The sequence below is a fragment of the Trachypithecus francoisi genome, unplaced genomic scaffold, assembly GCF_009764315.1.
Source record: "Trachypithecus francoisi isolate TF-2019V2 unplaced genomic scaffold, Tfra_2.0 Lachesis_group12, whole genome shotgun sequence".
Classification (NCBI taxonomy): domain Eukaryota; kingdom Metazoa; phylum Chordata; class Mammalia; order Primates; family Cercopithecidae; genus Trachypithecus; species Trachypithecus francoisi.
In genome coordinates, this window is record NW_022681457.1 from 91,064,644 (window position 1) to 91,088,976 (window position 24,333).

A 24,333-nucleotide genomic window follows, 5' to 3' on the forward strand; every position below is an offset into this window, starting at 1 on the left:
CTTTCCAGTCCCATCTCCCCCCTCTCCCTATCTCATACCCTGGCCTCCAGCCTGCCATGCTCTTCCTCACTTCCAGGAACTTTGCAGTTACTCTTCTCTGTCTCTCTGCAGTGCCCTCCTTCCCATCCTACCCTTGCCACCCACCCGACCTGGTCAACTCTTGCTTCTCCTTCAAGGTTCATTTGAGACCAGCACCCTCCCTGACTCTCGCTGTCCTTTGCTTAGGGAGATTGGTCACTTCTGCTACCACTTGCTATTAGGACGCATAGCACACAGTGTGGCTGTCTTCTCTACTAGATGGTAAACTCTTCCAGAGGAGGGCAGTATCTTGCTGATCTCTGCTGTCCTGGCAGCTAGCAGAGGTCCTGTTGCTATCAAGAAGCAGGTTGAAGTACTTGCTTGTTCCTCCCTAGGAGGCTTTGAGGAGGTTGGTCACAGAATAGGCAATCAGCCCTCCATTCAGGGACTGTTTTTGTTTACCAGTGTACAATTCAGTTGCTTGTAATTATATTAGTCTGTTCTCACACCACTATAAAGATACTACCTGAGACAAGGTAATTTGTAAAGGGAAGAGGTTTAACTGACTCACAGTTCCTCAGGGCTGGGGAAGCCTCAGGAAACATACAATCATGGTGGAAGGGGAAGCAGGCACCTTTTTTACAAGGCGGCAGGAGAGAGAAAAGTGAGAGAAGGAGGAACTTGTCAAACACTTTTAAAACCATCATATCTCGTGAGAGCTCACTCACTATCACGAGAACAGTATGGGGGAAACTGCCCCCACAATCCAGTCACCTCCCACCAGGTTCCTCCCTCAACACCTGGGGATTACAATTCAAGGCGAAATTTGGGTAGGGACACAAAGCCTAACCATGTGAGTAGTATATGCACAGGGTTGTACAGCCATCACCACAATCTAATTTTTGAACATTTTGTCCCCCACAGAAGAAAACCCATGCCTATTAACAGCCACTCCCAGTTGTCCCCTCCCCCAGGCCCTGCAACCACTAATGTACCTTCTGTCTCCAAGATTTGCCTATTCTAGGTATTTCATATAAGTGGAATCGCACAATGTGTCTGACTTCCTTCACTTAACTGATGTTTTCAGAGTTCATCTATATTGTAGCATGTATCAAGCCTGGATTCCTTCTTGTTGTTGTGTTGTTGTTGTTGTTGTTGTTGTTGTTTTGAGATGGAGTTTCTCATTTGTTGCCCAGGCTAGAGTGCAATGGTGCGATCTCGGCTCACCACAACCTCTGCCTCCTGGGTTCAAGTGATTCTCCTACCTAAGCCTCCTGAGTAGCTGGGATTACAGGCACGTGCCACCATCCTGGCTAATTTTTTGTGTTTTTAGTAGAGATGGGGTTTCTCCATGTTGGTCAGGCTGGTCTCAAACTCCCAACTGTAGGTAATCCACCCACCTCAGCCTCCCAGAATGCTGGGATTACAAGTGTGAGCCACTGTGTCCGGCTGCCTTGATTCCTTTTTGTGGTTGAATACTATTCCATTGCATGGTTATGCCACTTTTTGTTTATTCATTCATCAGTTGATAGACATTTGGGTTGTTTACACTTTTTGATAACTATGAATAACGTTGTTATGAACATTCATGTTCAAGTTTTTATGTGAACATGTTTTCATTTATCTTGGATATATGCCTAAGAGCAGAATTGCTAGGTCATATGGTGACTATGTTTAACATTTTGAGGAACCACCAACTTGTTTTTGAAAGCAGCTGCACCATTTTACATTTCCATCAGTAACGATGAGAGTTCCAGTTTCTCCACATCCCCACCTGCGCTTGTATAGTCTTTCTGACCACAGACATCCCAGTGGATGTGAAGTGATATCTCATTGTGGGTTTGATTTGTATTTCCCTAATGACTAACAATGTTAAACATCTTTTCATGTATGTATTGGCTATTTATATATCCTCTTTGGAGAAATGTTTATTCAAATCCTTTGCCTTTTTAAAATTGGGTTATTCATCTTTTTGTTGTTGATTTGTAGGGGTTCTTTATAAGTTCTGGATATAAGTCTCATCCAGGGACTTTTTAATATGCTGTGCTCAGTCACTTGGAATGAATGAGAGAGACTCAGGAGCAAACAGGCAAAAGGAGCTGCTTAGTGACTGCTGGCAGGTCAGGCCACCTCGTGAAGCTCACTCTTTTGGGATTTCTTTCAGCCGAGTGTGGAGGGACAGTAAAAGGAGAGGTGTCGGGGCAGGTGCTGTCACCTGGGTATCCAGCTCCCTATGAACACAATCTCAACTGCATCTGGACCATCGAAGCAGAGGCCGGCTGCACCATTGGGTAAGTGTCAGGGCTGGCGAGTTGTTCAGGGGAGGCATCATCGGCATCATCACCAGGCCATCCAGCTAGTGCCTGACCCACCTGCCTCACCTGGAGAACCTTGTGATCAATGGTGGTTGCTATGCTGGATGCCTGAAAAAATCTGGAAAGGTCAGTCTCAGCCTCTCAGGGCTTCATGCCAAGTCCATACACCTCACTGGCCCAGATAGCACAGTGACAGCAGAGTAGCCAAGGGCATGGATTGAAGGCATGCAGACCCCCATTTGAATCCAACCCTTCCATGTACTGTTTGCAGGACTTTGGAAAAGTTCCTTATCCTCTCTGCATCTCATTGTCCTCTTCTGTAGAGTATGGATCTCAGGATAAAGCACTTGAATGAGATATTGCATGTAATATGCTCAGTGTCGTACTTGGAACATAGTGAATATTTAATAACAGCTGCTGTGGTTATTTCTGACAGTTAGCAAGCGCTAACTCAGCTTTAGCGGTATGGCCCCTGGCAGATTGCGTCCCTTTTTCAGGCTGTTTCCTCATCTTTAAAATGAGGACAGAAATGCTTGTATTTTTGAGTTGTGGAGGAAGTAAATAGCAGAAGACCAGCAGCGGTATGTACTTCTTCAAAAGATAACTTCCTTCAAAATAGGTATGCCATCAACATGTAACTTCCTTCCAGGAATTCCTTATTGGAATTTCAAGGATTCAGAGGAGAAAGAACCATCACCGTTTACTGAGCACAGAGCCTGCATTATTAACTCCCCACAATAGCCCTACTGATAATGATAATAATAAGCCCTAATAGCAAATGGACATTATTGTACTTCCCATTTCGTAGATGAGAAAACTCAGATTCCAAGAGGATGCATAGCACTATTAAGTTTGCACAGGAAATCAGAACTCTGAGATCTGAACCCAGGTCTTTGTGAATCTTCACACTATTGTACTGCTGGCAAAACGGGGCCTTGAGCCGTGGCTCAGGTGAGTTAGGAGGAAAAGAGCAGGTTAGGGTAGCAGTATGAGCAGAGGTGTGAAAGGAGGATAGAATAAGGGAATTGGAGAGGAAACAGTCTGGCTGCAGTAGGGGAAACACATGGATAAGGAATGGGAGATAGATAGGGTTAAAGTATGGCCTGGTTATGGAGCATCTTAAATGCCAATAACTAAGAGGGAGCCATGGAAGTTTCTTGAGCAGGGTCGGTCCACCAGGGTTATTTGCAGTGTAGAGAGTTCATGGGGAGGCACCATCAGGAGTCTGTTACAATGATCCAGGAAGTAAGTGCTAAGGATTTGGAACAGTGAGGAGCCAAGAAAAGGAACAAAAGTGTAGCTAGGAGAAGAGTCCTGCATGTAAGAGTTTCCAATTAAGGAGAACTGGCTGAATGGGTGTGTTGCTGCAAGAAATGTAGATATTCACTGATGTACACAGTTCAATTAATGTTAAAGAAATGTATTAAGTGTTTACTATGTACAGATTTTTTAGCTAAACTCTGAGCAAAATAAGGTCAGCAGCGTACATAGGGACTTTGCATTATTAGGGGGACAAGTTAAATATACACATTCATCCTGCACAGCACTGCTGGGATAACCTTCTGGAAGCATACCTGATCAGTTCACCCTCTGATTAGAAACTTTCCGTGGCCACCCCACACTTACAGAATAAAAGCTAAACATTTTATTCTGGCCTTTGAGGCTACAGCAACTTCAACCTCCCTTCCCAACCTCATTTTCCACCACTTCTCTTCAATGACATTCTGACAAGGCAAAATTATTGGTGACCCCTGTACATGGCCTAGCTCAGGGCCTAGGTCAGGGCCTTTGTTTCTACTCCGCCCTTCCTCTGGAATGCCCTCCTCCCTCCAAAGGCTTACATCTAAAATTCTCCATCCCTCAAAGTCAAGTGCAAATGTCAGCTCACCCAGGAGCTCATCCCTCACCCCCTCTCTTACAGGGCTCCTAGGAGTCCTTTCCGCCTCTTCGGAACTTCCATTGCCTGCTACCTATATTTTCCTGATGACACTGACCACTTTTCTCCTTTATTTATGCTCATGCGTTACCTCCCCTCCTGGAACTGTGGTCTCTGCCTGATTCATCTTTGCAGGTCTCCCAGCTCTTAGCCCAGTGCCCCTGGCTCAACAAGTGTCAAGTGTTTGATGAATGAAAGAATGAATGAAGCAAGACCCAAGTATAAAGGTAGTTTTATGCCTAGTGGATCTGTGATAGTTCCTCAGTGACTAGTGATTGAACAATGAGTGGATCAAGAACATAATTAACTACTTCACTTTAGTATATACATGTGCAAATCAAGAGGTTTTCTCACTTTCTTCACTTGGAGCATCATTCATTGATGCATTCATTCCCTCATATTCACAAATATCTGTTTGTTTACTACCTGGCTGTGCCTGTGCGAGGTGCTGGCATTATATAAATGAATGAGATGTGGCCGTGGTTCACAAAGAGCAGACACACATGTCGGTCCAGAACAAGGTGGTGGCACAAGGAGGAAGGAGAATGGAAAAGCAGGACAGGAGGAGATGGGAGGAGTCATTCTGGAAAAGGTGACCCTAGAGCTGAGTCCTGAAGGAGGGAGAGGAGGTTGCCAGGTAGCCAAGGAGGAAGGTGGGTGGGAGGGTAATGAGCTTCTAGGCAGAGAGTGAAGCAGTGCGGTCAGCCTCAAGGAGCTGGAAATGGTTCCCGCAGCTGGATGATCACCGGCAATTTGGTGAGTGGCAGCTTTCATGAGAGAAGAAGCTGGTGGCGGAGGCTGTAGGGAGCACAGAGGGCCTTGGGGCTGTGATGCTGCGTTTGGACAGCTCCTGGCAGTTTTGTGGAGAATGGGCGGAGTGGGACAGGCTGGGCCTGTAAGCACAGTGAGGAGGCTGTCTCCAGAGTGTGGCTGGGGACAGACAAGGAGGCCGGAAGCCGGGCAGTGGCAGTGCAGACGGAGAAGAAGAGAAAATTCAGGAAAGTCAGTGTGATCACTTGAATTTTCTCAACTATTGTTTGTGACAAGAGTATACCAAGTACATGCGTACCTACTACCTACACCCAAATGGCGTTACTATTTTGCCATATATGCTTATGTGCTTTCTTTGTTCTTCTCTTTCCATCCTTTTGTTTTCCTTTTTGCTGAGCCACTGGAAAGTACACTGTCAACATCATCATACTTCATTTCTAGGTGCTTTGGCACACATCCTCTAAAGAGAAGGATGTGTTCATCCATGGCATAGCAGCCGTAACCCACCTAAAAGGCACAGCACTAATTCTCTGGGAATTAAAGAGAGCAGAGCAGATCTAGGTGTGGCTGACACAAGGAAATTACAAGAAGTTGATGAATGGATTTCTGGGCAGTAGTGAGGACTGTTTTCACTGATGAGAATGGTGGCTGTGGGGGTGGAGGGGAGACAGGAGATGCCCTTTCTAGCCCTCAGGAAGACAAGATCAAAACAATACAGGAAACGTCCTCTCCAGAGTAACATAGCAAGAAATATGAAGTCATGGGGTGTAGGGACCAGCCCCATAGGGTCGATTGGTTTTTCTCCCTGTACGCGGAGACAAGAGATTGTAGAAATACAGACACAAGACAAAGAGATAAAAGAAAAGGCAGTTGGGCCCGGGGGACCGCCACCACCAAGACGCGGAGACCGGTAGTGGCCCCGAATGCGGGGCTGCGCTGATAGTTATTGGATACAAGACAAAGAGGCAGGGTAAGGAGTGTGAGCCATCTCCAATGATAGGTAAGGTCGTGTGGGTCACGTGTCCATTGGACAGGGGGCCCTTCCCTGCCTGGCAGCCAAGGCAGAGAGAGGGAGGGAGAGAGAGAGAAACCGCATACGCCATTATTTCTGCATATCAAAGACTTTTAGTACTTCACTAATTTGCTACTGCTATCTAGAAGGCAGAGCCAGGTGTACAGGATGGAACATGAAGGCAGACTGGGAGCATGACCACTGAAGCACAGCATCACAGGGAGACAGTTAGGCCTCTGGATAACGGGGGGTGGGCCTGACATTAGTCAGGCACTCCACAGGAGGTGGTGGAGCAGAATCTTCTCTAAACTCCCCTGGGGAAAGAGAGACACCCTTTTCCCATCTGCTAAGTGCTTAGTGGGTGTTTTTCCTTGACACTGATGCTACCGCTAGACCATGGTCTGCTTGGCAACGGGCGTCTTCCCAGACGCTGGCGTTACCGCTAGACCAAGGAGCCCTCTGGTGGCCCTGCCCGGGCATAACAGAAGGCTCACACTCCTGTCTTCTGGTCACTTCTCACTATGTCCCCTCAGCTCCTATCTACATGACCTGGTTTTTCCTAGGTTATGATTGTAAGAGCAAGGATTATTATAATATTGGAATAAAGAGTAATTGCTACAAACTAATGATTAATGATACTCATATATAATCATATCTATGATCTATATCTAGTATAACTATTCTTATTTTATGTATTTTATTATACTGGAACAGCTTGTGCCCTCCGTCTCTTGCCTCGGCACCTGGGTGGCTTGCCGCCCACAATGGGGGGTACGCTGAGGATCCCAAAATGGAAAATAGTCCAAAGAAGGTAAAGATAACATCAGTCCTTAGTCTGGATGGCTTCTTGGAGCCACAGCAACCTCAAAGGAGCTAATGTGAAGTAAGGTCTTCCCAGTTTCATTGAGAACTGCAGAAAGATGGAGATAGGGTGGCAAGACACTGTCCCTTCCTCATTCCGCCACCCCAGCCTGCCATCCCAACTAGTGTGCATAGCGTGCACACGTACAGCAGTACTTGTGTGCTTACTCAGTCCTCCCCCTTTCCCTCCCCTTCCCTCCTTCTTTCCCTCTCCCTCTCTCTCCTACCCTCCCTCTCTGTCTCTTTCTCCTCTCCCTCCCTCTCCCTCAACCCCCAACACACACACACACCTGTCTTGAATAACCAGCAGCAAAGTTAGGATAACTCACATTCATAATTAGACAAACACAAAAAGCCCCTTTGTGTTTGAGTCCTTATTTAGTTATTATCTTTTTTATTGGGAATATCTTTATATAATTTTTCTATATACAAATTAGGTACTCTTTTTTGGGAGGGGGTTGGACAGTCTTGTTCTATCGCCCAGGCTGGAATACAGTGGCACTGTCTCAGCTCACTGCAACCCCCACTTCCCAGGCTCAAGCAATTCTCATGCCTCAGCCTCCCAAGTAGCTGGGATTATAGGCGAGCGCCATCACGCCTGGCTAATTTTTGTAGAGACGGGGTTTCACCATGTTGGCCAGGCTGGTCTCGAACTCCTGGCCTCAAGTGATTCTCCTGCCTCAAGCTCCCAAAGTGCTGGGATTATAGGTGTGAGCCACTGCACCCAGCCAGATAATCATTTTTTAAAAATTCAAAATTTAGGCCAGGCGCGGTGGCTCAAGCCTGTAATCCCAGCACTTTGGGAGGCCGAGACGGGCGGATCACGAGGTCAGGAGATCGAGACCATCCTGGCTAACACGGTGAAACCCCGTCTCTACTAAAAATACAAAAAAAAAACTAGCCGGGTGAGGTGGCGGACGCCTGTAGTCCCAGCTACTCGGGAGGCTGAGGCAGGAGAATGGCGTAAACCTGGGAGGCGGAGCTTGCAGTGAGTTGAGATCCGGCCACTGCACTCCAGTCCGGGCGACAGAGCGAGACTCCGCCTCAAAAAAAAAAAAAAAAAAAAATTCAAAATTTAAACAAAGAAATGTATAAACTTGAAATGAAACGTTTCTACAGTCTTACTCTGTAGTCTTACCCCTCCTCACATCCCACATAAAATAACTATTAATGTCTGTTTGCTCTACTTATTCTTTTGGACATTTTGTGTGCCAATATGTACGTAAAGCAAATGTAATACACGTGTTTCTAAACCAAGTTCATCCACATCCACATGCGTGGCTCAGTAACTTGTTTTTTGTTTTACTACTTGATCATATGTCACCATCTCATCATGTCAATGTATATAGATCTACCTCATCCTGTTTGATGGGTACAGAGAATTATATTATATGCATCACCGTAATTTATTTAACCATTCACCTGTTGAATAAGTGAATCTTTTCAGCTTTTCACTCCAACATTCTTATTCCTGAATCTTCGAACAGTTGTCCATTTATTTCCTTAGGATATATTTTTAGGAGGCAAATTTTGATACGTAACCTCAAAATTTCCTCTAGATATTATAGCAATTTATGAGTCCACCAGAAGTCTATGAGAAGGCCTGCTACCCCACACAGTATCACTAGACATTGTCAATACTTTTAGTCTTCACCACTTAGATGGACAATAGGATATTTAATTGTCTTTGCTGCTTCTGGTTCTTTGTGTGTTTTTTGTTTGGACAATTTGTCTTTTTCATATAGAGTGTTCAACTGGGCTCATTTCTAGTCAATAACTCATTTAGGTTTCTCTTAAATCCAAGAATATTTAAGAATTTTTTCAGTTACTAAGTGGTTTATAGATTTTGTATGGTTTTCATTATTTTTATTTTGACTGTGTTGTGCCTTTTTTTACTTTTTGAATATATTTGTTTTATTTGTGTTCCATGGGCATTGAAGAACATGAAAGGAGTACAAGGGACTATATTTCTTTTACATAAAATGTATTATGCTTTCTTTCAAACAAAATACATTATGCTTCTGTATTGCTTTTTTTATTGTTAACTCTTCCTGTTGTTAGCTGATCTGTTGTAATTGGCTTTTTGTTCTAGTGATTTCAAAGTTCTATATCCCGTTTTTATTCTGCCAGTGATCTTGTGTTTTCATTACTTCGGTTCTCAACAATAATTATCCTGTTCTTTAGCCTCTTTTTATTTTGGAAATCTTGCTTTTGTTTTTATTTCAAGGAAACTACTTTTTCTGTTTCTAGACTACTCTTGACAGCCTACCTTTGTTTTTATCAATATGTTATCATCTTGTATCTCTGAGAATACTATTTGTGTTTTGTTTTACAATGTTGTCTGTTTTTCCCTGCGTCAGCTGCGTTTTGCACTTGAGCCATTTGGTTTGATTATTCAGCTGGATTCTTTATGTCCCATGAGTTTTATTGTTTATTGACTATCAAGTCATAACTAAGAGCTGGACTCTGGTACCAGCCTACCTGCCACTCTTATTTGCTGTGTTGCTCAGGGAGCTCTTTAAGCCCTCTGTTCCTCAATTCTCTTATCTTTAAGATGATAATTAAAGAGGGTACCCTCCTTAAGGTTGCTATGAGGATTGAGTGAGCATATATAAAGCACCTAGAACATGACTGGCATGTAATTCCCAAATGATGAGAACTCCCACCTGAAGCTGGGTGGATTGTCAATTTTACCCAAACAGAGTATTCCTAAGCACAGCAGGCTGTAAGTCACCCCTAAAGGATCTCAGGTGGTGGGTGCTATACTGTGAGTGGGAGCAGGTATGCCAGATGGGAAGGGACATGGGCTAGGCAGCAGGCTAGCCCATGAGGTTATTTCCAGGGGCACAGACAGGAGAAGCCTTTCAGGCACATCTCCCTACCCTGCTTAAGCCCTGATCAAGCACTGGAGGTGACCAGAGGGATTTGTAGCCAGGTTTGCTCCAGCAAGCTGGGCAAGGATGGTCCCTTCCCAGGAGTACCCAAGAGGCGAAGTGGTTGGCTGCAGGAATCTATGGTCAGGCTTACCCTTGGGTGTGGTCCAAGCTGGAAAATGGGTCCTGCTTGGATGTGTGTGACAAGAGTGGAATAGAAGAATGGGGCGGATGGGCCAATGCACTCCATCCAGGCCTGGCAGCTGACAGCAGGAGGGCAGACCCATGAGCTGCTCTCTCGCTGTCACCCTTGCCTGTGTCATCCGTACATAGAATACAGAAGTTTCATCCTGTAGGAGTGGAACCTCTTCTCAGCTTCTAGTGTTGAGCTGGAGGATTTTGTTTTGGTTTGGTTTGGTTTGGTTTTTAATAATCAGTGGGCCAGCTCAGATAAAACTTGGATAAGAAAGGGAGGGAAAGCCTTTTGCTCTTGGTCCTGCGCCTCTATCTAACATTTATCAAATACCTATAGCACACCAGGTTCTGAATCAGTTATTACTGTCCCCATTTTATAGATGAGATCATCAAGGCCCAGAAAGGATAAATGACCTTCCTTGAGATCTCACAATCACCCCGGATTGTGGATTTTGAACATGTTCTGTCTAATGTCAGTCTTTGCTCTTTCCAGTCTGCCATTCAGGCTGTGATCTGATCCTATCTAACAAAATATGCATTGAATACCTGCTCTGTGCCAGAGACTGTGTGATGCTGTGCAGTTGGAAACACAAAGACCAGACCAAGGCCAAGCCTTGTCTGCCAAGAGTTCACATTCTAGTGGGGAAATAGTCAAACAGACAGCTACCTCCAAGATAAAATAAATGCTATAAGTGCAAGCCAAGCAATGGAGTTCAGTAACAGAGAAGAGAGAGAGAAGTTCTGCCTGGGACTGTAGAGGCAATCTTTCCAGGTAGGGGTAGGAGAGCAAAGGCATGAACATAGGGGAAAATATAGGATCTGACCATGAAAGGGCACTCACTTGACGTGGCTGGAGCTGCATGCATGTGGGCAAATAAGGCTGTGTGGTAAAGAGGAGTCTTTACACACTGAAGGCCAAGACGAGAACTCTGAATGGATTTCTCAGCATAATAAGGAGCTGTTGGAACATTTTAAAGACAGTAACAACTTTCAGTTCAATTTAAAAACTTGGAGCATTTACTCAGTGCTGGGCATGCTGCCAGGCACGGGGGTATAAATATAAATAAGAAACAGCTTTTCCCCTTGAAGGTCTCCGTATTATAGATAGAAATTATATCAGTTAGGAATGAAAATAGAAAAACGGACTAAAGCTGGCTTCAACAGATGGGGGTTCATTTTTCTCCTGGAACAAGAATCTGAAAGTCCCATCCACACTTGGTACCACTGCTCAGGAAGCCATAACCTTTCTTCTTGCTCTGCCATCCCGAGATTTTCATCCTCATGGCTACCTAGTTGGCTGCCGCAGCTCCAGACATTATGTCTGTGTTCCAGTCTAAAAGAAGAGGGAAGAGGAAAGGGCACAGAGCTCTCTCCTAATGAAAGTTTGCTTGTGTATTTGGGAAAGACCACTATCCTTAGAGATATTGTCCTACATCTCATTAGTCAGAACTTGCCACGCCTGGCAGGGGAAAAGTGGAAAATCGATTTTGCTTTGCTTTTAGAACCTCAATAGTAAAGAGAAATGAGAGGTTTGGAAATGAAGCACAGATCATCCAACCCGCAGTTTCTGCTATAGATTCTAAGATAATGCGATAACTGCTATAGTAGAAGTATGCACGAAACATAATAGAAAAGTGTCTGCGAGGACAGATCGTAATTCTGTATGGCAGTTGGGAGTGGACTACAGAGAGGAAGCACTTTTACAATTTAAAGAACCATAGGAGCTCACCATGCAGGGTGGAGGTGAGGCCCTCCCAGGCATGTGAAAGGGAGGAAGATAGGAATGTACACAGCTGCTTCTGGAAGAGCTCATTGTCTAGGGGGGATATGAGGGCTTCAGGAAGATCTGTGGCAGCAGTGCAGAGGATAAATTGGCTGGGAAGCCAGGGAGGAGCCTAGGAGCACTATTTGAGGGATCCTGGTTATATTCAAAAGAACTGAGTCATATTGTATGTGCAAATGTGGTTAGGGTTGAAGCTATAGTTGGCTGGCTTCATGGAGGGGGAAGGAGGAAGGGAGAGGAGACAGTCCTCTGCTGACATGCTTTCCCTACAGAGGTCTGGGACCCATGGAAGGTGGAGAACTTCTCACTCTGGACACTTGGATTTCTGCTCCTGATGCCCATAAAGCTCGTATTTGGCTAATAGTCCTTGTTTTTTAACTTTATGGATACTTCTTAATGATTAACATATAGGGAAAACTGAAAACTCCATTCTTAGATTTTGGTCACCATGCAGCAGGCATTGGGGGGCATGGTTTTGATTAACCAGGACCCCTGCCCAGTAGAACTTGTCTTCCTGGGAGGATGCTGGGCTAGAAAAACATCTGGTTGTGCCTGAAGCCTGGATTCCCTTGCTGTCATTTCAGATCAGTCACAGGGCAGCAATTCCCCACTGTGGTCAGTGTTGCCTCCCTCCAGCCAGCAAGTGGGCGGCTGGCCCAGAGGAGGCAGAAGGCACCAGAAGTGAAGCTTGCATTCACAGCTCTTGCCAGGAATTATAGCTGCAGGTTCAGTGGCTTCCAGAGGGTTTATTTCTGAGCAACTACAGCAAGTTAAACCTTAAACAGAGAAGGTCCATGTACTTACACTGCAAGAGCTGACCTCCTAAAGGAACTGAACAGAGAAGCAAACACACAGTGGGGTATTCCTTTGTCAGATTTAAGGCTTCAACAAATCAGGGAATAGCCAAAAGGAATGTAAACATTTTTTGAAGAAGAGGATGTGGGTAGCCTGGTAGGTATAAATGTAGCTTTGAGAATGATGGCACTCTCTGGCCATTCAACTTTTCGTGGAACACCTCTAGAGAAAGAAACTCAAACTACTTCAAATTATCCTCATACGATAATCCAACCGAGCTACAGTGAGTAGTTGAATTAGCCGGAATGCATCAACTTGACTACCGGTTTAAGATCCTAAAACTTAATTCCAACATCTCTTAGGAGGAGAATAAACTGTTCAACCAAAGAAATGCACATTCCCTGTGGGTTGACCATACTGAACCAGTATAGATCTCTCCCTTTCCAAAAATAAGTAAAGAAATAAAAAATACATAAAATAAACTTGTGTGATGCCACTTAACACATACCATTCATTAAAAGAGAAACATGTCCCTAAAAAAATACAAAATTTTTTTTTCTAAAAATGTTTTACTATAATAGACAAGAAAATGTAAATAGGTATAGACATAATAATCTCATTTGAATAAAAGAAATATGGATGATCAATAGAAGATAGATGATGGAATGCGAGAGGACAGATTCTGAGATAGACAGACAGTGATGAAGGTGACAAAGGAATGCGAAGAAATTAAACACACAGTAACAACTAAAATCCACGACAGCAGCATTTGCCTTGTAAGAAATAAAAGCATTGAAGTAGTAGACAAGCTAGACTCCAAGTAATGAAAAGTAGACAAACATGGAAGACAGAGTGCCAATCCAGGAAGCACAAATGCAGAACAGCAATGAAACGGAGCAGAAGGAATAATAAAATACAAAAGGCTACCATTGCCCCTGGGGAAAAGGTGGGGAGTGGGGTGACCAGGGCTAAAATGTTCTCAGTGAAGTGAAAGGATTCATTGAATTTCCAGACAAAAATTAAATTAGATATAATGTGATGAAAAATGAAATCATTGCAAGGGGTGGGAGTGCTTACTCCACAAAATAATTCAGGGCTCTAGGCCTTGGGTGAGGTAGAAGGGAAAGCAGGAGGCAGAGGCAACCTCTGGAGCAGACCAAGGGTATAGGAGCTCAGGATGGATCATAAAAAATCCCTACAAGCATTTGGCAAAACCAACTCACACAAGCAAGTACACAGTCATCCCTCATTCTATAAAATATTCATTTACAAAACCACCACAACTAATCCAACCCTCCTAAGACTCCTTTTCTTTAACATAATACCAAAGTCCGAAGTCAGTGGTGTTATTGGTCCCAAGAAGTGTTGATTCAGCCAGGAAATATAATTCACTTACAAAGGTGACATATTATTCTCAGATATGCACAAAAGCCACATAAAATTGACTCTCATAGGCTTCCTGAGGAACTTACAAAAACATTGTAGTAGGCTGAACGGTGGCCCCCCAAAGATGTCAGGTTCTAATGCATGGAACCTGGAAATATTGCCTTCTTTGGATCAAGGATCTCTGCAGCTGTGATTAAGGATTTTGAAATGAAGGGGCTATCCTGGATTATCTGGATGAGCCCTAGATGCAACCACATGCAACTTTGTAAGAGAAAGATGGAGGTTTTGTACACGTAAAGGAGAAGGTGATTCAAAGACAATAGTAGAGTTAGAGTGATATAGCCATAAGCTAAGGAATGCCAACAGCATCAGAAGTTGGAAGAGGCAGGAATAGAGTCTATTCTGGAGCTTCCAGAGGGGGCATGGCCCTACTGACACATTGACTGAAGCACAGCAATACTGATTTCAGATGTCTGGCCTCCAGAACTATGAAAGAATAAATTTCTGGTTTTGTTTATTTTTGTTTGTTAGTTTGATTGATTGATTTGGATTCTCGCTCTGTTGCCCAGGCTGGAGTGCAGTGGCGTGATCTTGGCTCACTGCAACCTCTACCTCCTGGGTTCAAGTGATTCTCCTGCCTCAACCTGCCGAGTACCTGGGGTTAAAGGCACCCACCACCACACCCGGCTAATTTTTGTGCTTTTAGTAGAGACGGGGTTTCACCATGTTTGTCAGGCTGGTCTAGAACTCCTGACCTCAGGTGATCCACCTGCCCCGGCCTCCCAAAGTGCTGGGATTACAGGCATTAGCCACCATGCCTGGCCAAATTTCTGTTGTTTTAAGCCACTAAGTTTGTTGTAATATGTTACAGCATCCATAGGAAGCTAATACAGACATATAATTTTTAGCCTACTGAGATGTTTAGAAAAACTACTCAGTACTAAGAATTGGTGACCATGAAAGACTATGCATAACTTGGGCCTGTAGTCCCTACTTATATTGTCAATGGTTTGATGGTTGGGGGAGGGCATAGGGAAAGGTAAAACCTTTTTAAGATTTACTGTCTTACATAAGAAGAAGCAAAATGGTATAATATATTATTTTTCTTAAATTTGATGATTAGGAAAAATACAAGTTTAGGAGTACTTTTGAAAATGCTTAAAGACAACCACCCATAGAATTTAAAACAAAATGTGTACTTTGCAAATCACTAAAGAAAACTTAAAAACTAAGAAATATAACCCCCAAAAAGCAAGAAAATATAATAAACAAAAGCATAAAACACAGCCAGGCATGGTGTCTCATGCTTGTAATCCCAGCACTTTGGGAGGCTGAAGGAGGTGAATTGCTTGAGGCCAGGAGTTCGAGACCAGTGTGGTCAACCCGGCTAAACCCCATCTCTACTAAAAATAGAAAAATTAGCCGGGCATGGTGGCACGCACCTGTAGTCCCAGCTACTCAGGAGGCTGAGGCCCGAGAATCACTTGAACTCAGGAGGCGGAGCTTATTGTGGGCTGAGATGACTCCACTGCACTCCAGCCTGGGTGCCAGAGTGAGATTCTGTCTCAAAACAAAACAAAACAAAGCATAAAACAGGATGATGGAAATAAGCTTGTATTATTACCAACAGTAATGGCTAACTGATATAACAGATAATCCCCAAATCTCAGTGGTTGAACATAATAAAGGTTAATTTTTCACACACTTCACAGTCCAGTGCCGCTCTGCAGTGGGAACAGGGTCCTGGGTGGGGCTGGAGGTATCTATCCCACAAAGTAATTCAAGGCTCCAGGCCTCATGTACAGAAAAAAGAATAGGGGAGTGGAGGCAGCCTCTGGAGCAGATCAAGGTTACAGGAGCTCAGGATGGGCAGGAGACTGGGAGGGTGACCGGATATAAGGCCCAGAGCATAGAAGTGCTATCATCTGAGGCTTCTCTGAAGGATCGGCAGAGAACTAAGGTCAGGTGCCTGAGCAGAGTGCAAAACTCAGATGCTGAGCAAAGGGTCTGCAAAGGGAGCAAACACAGGCTCCCAGAGAGAGACCCCGAGATGATGGTGCACAGGGAAAGGAAGCCAATACGGTAACGTGTAGAGCAACTACTGACTGACCTATGGCAGGGAAAGCAGGAGGTGTAAGGAGCTATGAGCTGGGAAACATTCATATTGCAAGGCAAAGATTCTTGGGTTGGATAAAATTTAAAAGAATGCTGCTAAGCAGAAGAACAACAAAATTTCAAAAATAAAAGGTTGGGACAAAAGAATAGCATGAGAACACATGGAAGTAAAAAGCAGGGATCACAATATTGCTTTTCTTTAAAAGAAAAAAGGTAAAATTCAAGGTTAAGTAATATTAAAAGAGACACAGGGAATGCTTTCATATGATCAAATGCATAGTCCACAATAATGCTAACAGTCATGAATCTTTCTGCACTAAGTAACCTAATGAGAAAACATAAAGCAAAATCTGTCAGAAATATGAGGAGAAATTGACAATCCTTATAGGAGACTTTAGCACATTGCTCTTAGTCAAGTAAAAAATAAAATAAATTGAACAAAAATGGAATTATTTTAGGTGATTTTACCATTTGATGATTTTTAATACTATGTGCTACATGCTTTATATGTGATTTCATTTATGATAATACTCTTAGCAATGCTGCTTGATAGATTGAAATTACAGCCATTTTACATGGGGTAAACTGAGGCTCTGCAGGGTCACCAAATCAGCTCTCTCAGAACTAGTATTTGAGGCCGGGTGCAGTGGCTCACACCTGTAATCCCAACACTTTGGGAGGCCGAGGCAGGCGAATCACAAGGTCAGGAGATTGAGACCATCCTGGCCAACATGGTGAAACCCCGTCTCTACTGAAAATACAAAAATTAGCTGGGTGAGGTGGCATGCACCTGTAATCCCAGCTACTCGGGAGGTTGAGGCAGAAGAATAGCGTGAACCCAAGAGACGGAGATTGCAGTGAGCCGAGATGGCACCACTGCACTCCAACCTGGCGACAGAGCAAGGAAAAAAAAAAAAAAAAAAGAACTACAATTTGAACCCAGGTCTTTGGCTCCACAACCAGTGTTTTTACTTTATGGAAACATTTCTTCCAAGGACAAAGATACATTGGCCCCTCACAGAATCCCTGACACCGACAGGGCAGACTCTGGACTCTGTCTAGTGATAGGCAGACTCAGAGCCTCTGGTTACAGGGTGATGAGGAAGAGAGGGCAGCTGGCCTGAGGTCGCCCAGCACGTTAGAGGGAAGCACAAGGTCACAGCCTAAGTCCAAGACACCAGTCACTACCCTGGAACATTCTGCGGCATTTTCAGTGACCTGAAGCCCAGTTTTATTTTTCCACTTTAGAAAATAACCAAAGAATCTTTTATTTCTTTTGAATGCCAGCTGGTCCCTGAAGAGAAAAGCCTTTTATTTTGCTCTAGACACCAATGCTGGATTTGGGCTTTGGGCTGTCTTCTCAGTTTTTGCTCTTTGGATAGCGTGATACTTAGTTATTATTGTCTGCTATTATGATCATGGTTTAATTGTTAGTTTGCAGCTCGGGCAGCTTAGAGGGGGCATGTGATAAAACAAGTATTATTTTCTTATTGCCCTTTCCAATGTAACCAAGGATAATTTCAACTGCATTCTCATGTGGGGACAGGAGTGATTTCTGACCCCCTTCCCCCTGCAGCAGCTGTTCATTCACATGCCATTTTCCCCTAATGTAAAGATCCACCATCGTGACTCACATCAGTGAAGGGTTTATTGTGTTCCTGCGATGGTGACTGTTGGTTAGGAGCGTCCAAAGCCCTTTCATATTCTGGGGCCCAGTCAGAAAGCAAGTAAAATCAACATGTCAAGGTGCCATGAATTTTTTTTCTTTTCTCATTTTTGCATGTCTTTCCAATGTGCAATGGGATAGAGATAAACTGCCTATAAGCAGGGAGGTGGGAATCTTTTTTTTTTTTTTTTAATACCTAGTGTGTCCAAGTTTCCTTCAGACTAAAAGAACTGAGGACCATAATCCCAGAAGCAAGTTTCGCCTATGGACAGCACTTGAGAGGGACAGGCCCCTGCAGTGAGAATCCACTGTCCTCCCAACTTCTCAGATCTAGGCTCGGTAGAAAATCTCCTGTTGCTGAAGCTGAGTGTCATGAACCTTACGCTAGCCTCAGCAAAGCACAATGGAGTCTCAGAGGGGGCTGGTGGGAAGAGGTAAGGGAGTGAGGGCCAGGTGGGTGCACCCTTAGCTAGGGCCTGCTGTTGGTTGGTGGAGGGGAGGGTGGGTGTTGCTGTGGGAGATGGAACTCTGAAAACACTATGAGGAAAGGCGTGTGGAGATCTCAGACTTGAACAGAAATATCTGCACATCCCTGGATGTCCCTGCAGTCAGCAATGAAGTCAATATCCAGCCGCAGGGCAAGCAGAACTTCAGGGCAGCCCCACCAAAGAATGGGATGGAGAACAGGGGCCCAATGAGACCCAGCTACCTGAGCTGGCATACTTGCTGGAGTTAGACTGCAGATTATCATGAGTGCCCAAGATGCAACCCAGGCAAACCAGATAGCAGACTTAGGAGACCAACTCAAAAGCCCTTCTTTGGTGGAACCCCTCGCTCACTGCCCTCAGCCCTGCCCCAGCACCAGGGAAACTGTTCTCACTAGGAGAATGGGGACTATGACTTCCTCGCTTCTCTGCAGCTTGGACGTTATCACCATTCCCTGAGCCACCGCTTCAGGTCTCAGCCACCTGCACTTCATGCTTTGTCTTCCTGAAGAACTTGTCATTTCCTGGGTGGGCCAACCTCTACATCCCATCTGTGTCTTTGCATACCCTCTTTTTTCTGCCCACATTCTGTCCCCTTCTCACCCTCCTCACCCACTCCCTTCATCTGGACTCATCCTGTTAATCGCTCATCTCTCTTTTCTCTTATAAAGATATCAAGACTCAGCTCAGTAGTTACCTGTCCCAGGAGGCCTGGTCTCATCTCCCTGTCTTAAGTTAGGGGCCTTCTCTGTACATACCTTTACTGTAGATTGTACCACATGCAGGGGTGGAAGCATGCCATGTTCCTATCTGAATCACCAGTGCCTAGTACTTACTATTTATAGATTTAAAGTGTGACTATCAGTATCACTATAGGCTCAGGGAACCTACAGGGCTGAATTTAAAAAGTGTGAGACTGTGGTTGCAGTATCCCAGTTTCTCCCAGGTTTAGACTCAGCAGCGAGCTCTGGTCCAGGTTCTGTGTGGCTAGATTCTATATCTTTGGTAGTGTAGAGCACCAAAGATACAGCTGTAAGATCCAAGGGGCTGGATGTGAGTGGTGAAAGGAAGAGCTCAGAACTTCCAGAGAAATAGGAAGTATCTTCCTTCGTATATAGGATGTGTTTGAGTTGCCTCTTGCAGAGTGACAGATGCTTGGCAAGGACAGTGGGTGAGTTTGGATGAACCACAGGGGTCCCTGAAAGCCGGTGAGCCATTCGTTCATTCATCAATTCAATCAAACAACATTCACCAAGGAGCTAGTATGGGTCAGGCCTCATGCTGGGTACTAGAGATATAGAAGTGAATGTGACACTGGCACAAGAGTTAAGGGATTCAGCAAGACACGGAAGTCAATGGATGACTCTGATAGAGCAGGAGCCTGTAGAGGGAGCATCTCACCAGACTTCAGGGATGGAGAGGACGAGGAGAAGCCTGTGGGAAAGCTGCCCACTGGATGTAAGGCACCTACCAGTACACATCAGTCAGGAGGTAGAAGAATTTACTAGGGCTTCTGCAACAAACTGAATAGTTTAAGATAACAGAAATGTGTTTTGTTCACAGTTTTAGAGGCTAGAAGTCCAAAATCATGTCCTCAATGGGCCAAGGTCCCTCTGGAAATGCTGGGGAAGAATCTGTCTCATGTCTCTCGTGGCTTCTGGTGGTTGCCAGGAACCCTTGGCATTCCTTGTCTTGCAGGCACGTTACTTCTATCTGTGCCTCCATCACATGGTCTCCTTCCCTGTGTCTTCCTCATGTCTCTGTATCCAAATCTCCCTCTCTTTTCTCTTATCATGATATCAGTCATTGGATTTAGGGCCAACCCTAATCCAGTATGCCCTTCTTGTCATAACTTGATCACATCTGATTATATTTCCAAATAAGGTCAAAGTCACAGGTACCAGGGGTAAGGACTTGAGCATATCCTTTTGGGGGACACAAGTCAACCTGCTACAGGTGGCATGGGGGCATGTGCAGGGGGAACTTCCAGGCAGAGAGAAGGCTCTGAAGCAAGAGAATAAGAAGGAAATCAGTAAAGGGTGAGAAGAACGGGAGAAGGCAACTGGGGCAGCCCAGGAGAGACTTGGTGTGTCCCCTTGGAAGTCTGACTTTATCCTTAGAGAAGGAGGAGAGACTGGGTCAGAGGAGTGGTTCAGAAGGATCGCCCTGGTCCTGATGGAAAAGGTGGATTGAAAGGATGGGAGGGAAACTGGATCCCGGAAGGCCAGTTACACTTTTGATGCCTCTGAATATGCTTTTCCCTCTTTTGCCATCTTCCTCTCCCTCAGTTTCTCCACACTTTCCTTTCTTCAAAACTCTTTCAAAGACACTGCCTCCTGGAAGCTTTCCTTGCCTCTTCAAATTAAAAGAAGAAGATGGTGTAAAAGAAAGGCCTTTGGTACCAGACAGACGTGGTTTGAATACCGGCTCTGACCCTTGCTAGTTGCCTCTGTTAATCCCTTGGAACTCCAGTTCTTCCAAAGCAAAATAGTGAGAATTCACTCTCAACTGCAAGGTTTTATGAGGATACTCGGCAATGTACATAAAGCAGTTGGCACATAGGAGATTTCCTACAAACATTTAGCTCTTTTTCTCCTCCGGTTATTTTGATGGCATCTTATTTATCTCACTCTTTAGCACCTATTGCATATATTATTATGTTTTGAGTGTCTCCTTCAGTAAGTTTCCTCCAGGACAAACGCGGAGCCTTACACATTTCTGCACCTCTCAACACAGAACTTGACATGCAACATGCTTCATTCCTCTTCCCTGGAAATGGCCTGGTTTGTGTTTGTGGCCCAAAGAAACGGGCACGCAGACAAGCAAGTCATCAATAGAAAGGAAGATCTTTTCACCTCTTTCCTCCACTTCAGTTTCTCCTACCTGGGGGCTCAGTGCAAGGGGGAGGAGGGCCGAAAACTGTTTTCAGGATATCAAAAGTCAGAAGAAGACCCAGTGTGCACCTACAGGGGAGCTGCTCACACAAACCCCAATGTCTGTTATGGCCTGAAATTATCTCTATTGATCAGAACTGCTCATTAGCATTTATAGACTCTGATTTCTATAAGATGAGAAAAGTATTCAATAACATTCTTAATAAATGTTGTTGAGTTTGGCAAACCAAGTCTTTGCTGGTGACCATCAGAGATTTATAATAAAAGGGGTCACTGGCCCCCTGTGGCAGCCCCTAGCTAATTTCCCTGCATCCACTCTTGCCCTTGTCAATCTTTTCTTACCCAGGCACCAAGAGTGATCTTAAAATGTAAATTGGAACTTGTCAGATCTCAGCTTAAAATATACCAGTGACTTCCCTCAGCTCCTATAGTGCACGCCAAACATCTTCCCCCACCCGCGGAGTCCCGCCAGCCCTGACCCTGCCTGCCTCTCCTGGCCCAGCGTCAGCCTCCATGGCTTTTCCATTGGGGCCTTTGCACATGCTGTCTTTTATTCACCACAGGCTTCCTCCCACCTCTCGCCCCGCCTGCTGTCCACGTGGCTTGGCATCTTGCTTAAATGCCACCTCCTTAGAAGGTCTTCTCCGGCCACTCTGTCTGAAGTGGATACTCTGCCTCAGCACTCTGCCATGTCCTGCCCTGTTCTGGACACAGCTGATAATTTTTGAGTGAGTTTGTGTCTGGGGGGTTATTGCCCATCTCCAGAAGCTCCCGGAGAATGGCACCCTGTCTGTCATCTTCACTCTTATACTGCAGCACCCTGCATATGGGAGGAGCTTAAGTGAACACGTGCCGAAACGGGCTTGAACTTGAGCCTCTGTCCTTTCCGTTGCCAACTTGTATTGTTTGTGCACACAGAGAACCCCGCCTCCTCCTCCCCTCTTCTGCACTCCTCTCCACAACATCAATGCCAAGTCTTTCACTTTGTCTGTTTATCAGATCAGCTAAGCCGAATGCAATGAACTGGCATTTTTAATTCATATCAGCTTATGTATGACTCACATGTAAACTGTTGATGACTGATAGAGCCTCTCCAGCCCCTGCCTAGCTCTCAACCACAGCCTCTTCCTCCTAGAGATGTGGGCAGCATTGTCAGGAGAAAGAGTAGAAGCACTAAGGTCTGACCTGGATTAGTATTAAATAATAGCAATTCCAGCTTAGTGTCTAACTAGCCCATGACCTTGGGCAAGTTACCTACCCTCTCAGAGCCTTAGTATTCTCATTGTTAAAGATGAGACTAGTCCTACCTACAAAATAAAGATGCTTGCATGGACTCCATGGGCTAATGTGAAAGTGCCTTATACACAGTGGTTGTTATGGAAACACATTTTCTTTCATGTCTATTTAGTCCCCATATTCTTGCTTTTCTCAGCTTCCTGTCAGACTGGGGTTTCGTTTGTTCATTCATTGATTCACTCACTCATTCATTCAGTTGTTCACCCTTAGGATTTCACATGGCCTCTAGAGTCAGTCTCTAACTAGAGCATGATAAAGCCCAAACTCCCATAGCTAATTTTGAGACTCTTGTTCTCTTCCCTCTCACAATCCAGCTGTATTCTCTATGGCATCCTAATACCACCTGAACTCAAGTATGGAGTTGACTTTCTTCCCTCTCACAATCCAGCTGTATTCTGTATGGCATCCTAATACCACCTGAACTCAAGTATGGAGTTGCCTTTCTTCCCGGACAGCTTCACCTTCTCTCTGCCTCCGGATCTTATCTCATGTTATTAAATTCAAAGAAAGCACTCTCCTTTCACGCCACCCAAACTTCAGGTCTCATTTCCTTTTGCCTTCCCTGATGAGTGTGGCCCACAGCAACCTCTTTTCTGAGAGCATGTACAGCCACACCACATGGCTGGCACTTGGTCTCCTCTTGGCTGCTGATTTCATAGTGCATTGATCACTGCAGAGAAAGCAGAGAAGGCAGGGGGCAGCCTGGCACAGCAGTGGGTATGCATGTTTGTGCTCTGTCCTAGGGATCTCCTTCTCCCTCTTTTCTATCAAATATGGGGCCCCAGCCTCACACAGGTCCGGGTTTTGAGGAATCCTTTCCTATATCTATAAAAGATTCCACCTAGGAAATCCAAGAGATTCTCTTGGTTTCTAATAGTACTAACTAGTGACTGAAAGTAAGAAACACACACACACACACACACACATATGTGTATATATACATATATATCTGACAATAAATAACTAGAAAATGTAACTAAACATTTAATCTCATTCACAATAGAACCAAAACCATAAATGTATGGACTGCCAAAGAGGAAATTTAACAAGAGGTGTGCAAAGAAGAAAACCATAACAAAGATGAAAAACATAAAACTTTGCAAAGTACATAAACTAAGTTATCTACAATGTTCCTGTCAGGGGAAAATTAGTAACATAAAGATATCAATTATCTCCAAATTAATCAATGTGTGTATAATTCCAATCAAAATCTCAATCACATTTTTTGGGACTTGGTAACCATAAAGTTCATCTAAAAGAGTAAATTTGGGAAATTAGTACGTTTTAGGGAAAAAAATCAAAATTTGAGAATATGGAAACCCAAGTAAGCTGCATAGCTATATTCCTGGTACCACAAGTAGATTCTAGTATGGGAAAGGAGAGACCACTGGAATTGAGAGAAGAGTCCAGAAACGGCCCACAACCAAGGGAACATTTCAAACCAGTAGGGAGAATCAGGATTCTTCAGCTATGAGCGTGTCATCATCCATGGGCAACATGGGCACCATCCAAAATGTCAGACACATCCTAGGCAAGCAAGGCCTGGTTCCACACTCGTGAAAATTATGATCTAGTTAGGGAGAAGCATGGTCTACAAATAAGTACACTAAAGATAGACTGGTAGATGCTACGGAGGGAGTAAACAGATGTTTTGGTAGGCGGAGTGTGGCAGAGGCTACTTTAGATAGGTGTTGGGAGAATCGAGTGTCAATTTGGAAGAACAACGAACTTCTTAGCCTCAAAAAATGAAACTAGCCAGGCGCAGTGGCTCACACCTGTAATCCCAGGACTTTTGGAGGCTGAGGCAGGAGGATTGCTTGAATCCCAGCATTCAAGAGCAACCTGAGCAACATAGAAAAACCCCATCCCTACAAAAAATAAAATTAGTCAAACATGGTGGCATGTACCTGTGGTCTCAGCTACTCAGAAGGT

General features: G+C 44.5%; 1 protein-coding gene across 1 annotated transcript in view; it reads left to right on the plus strand.

Moving 5' to 3' along the window:
- Window positions 1–24,333, plus strand: part of CSMD2 (CUB and Sushi multiple domains 2) — a 602,688-nt gene that overhangs the window by 428,761 nt on the left and 149,594 nt on the right. Inside the window, exon 25 of the mRNA XM_033228874.1 lies at window positions 2,183–2,309. Within this exon, the coding sequence (XP_033084765.1) occupies window positions 2,183–2,309 (127 nt within the window). The remainder of the gene's footprint in view (window positions 1–2,182; window positions 2,310–24,333) is intronic.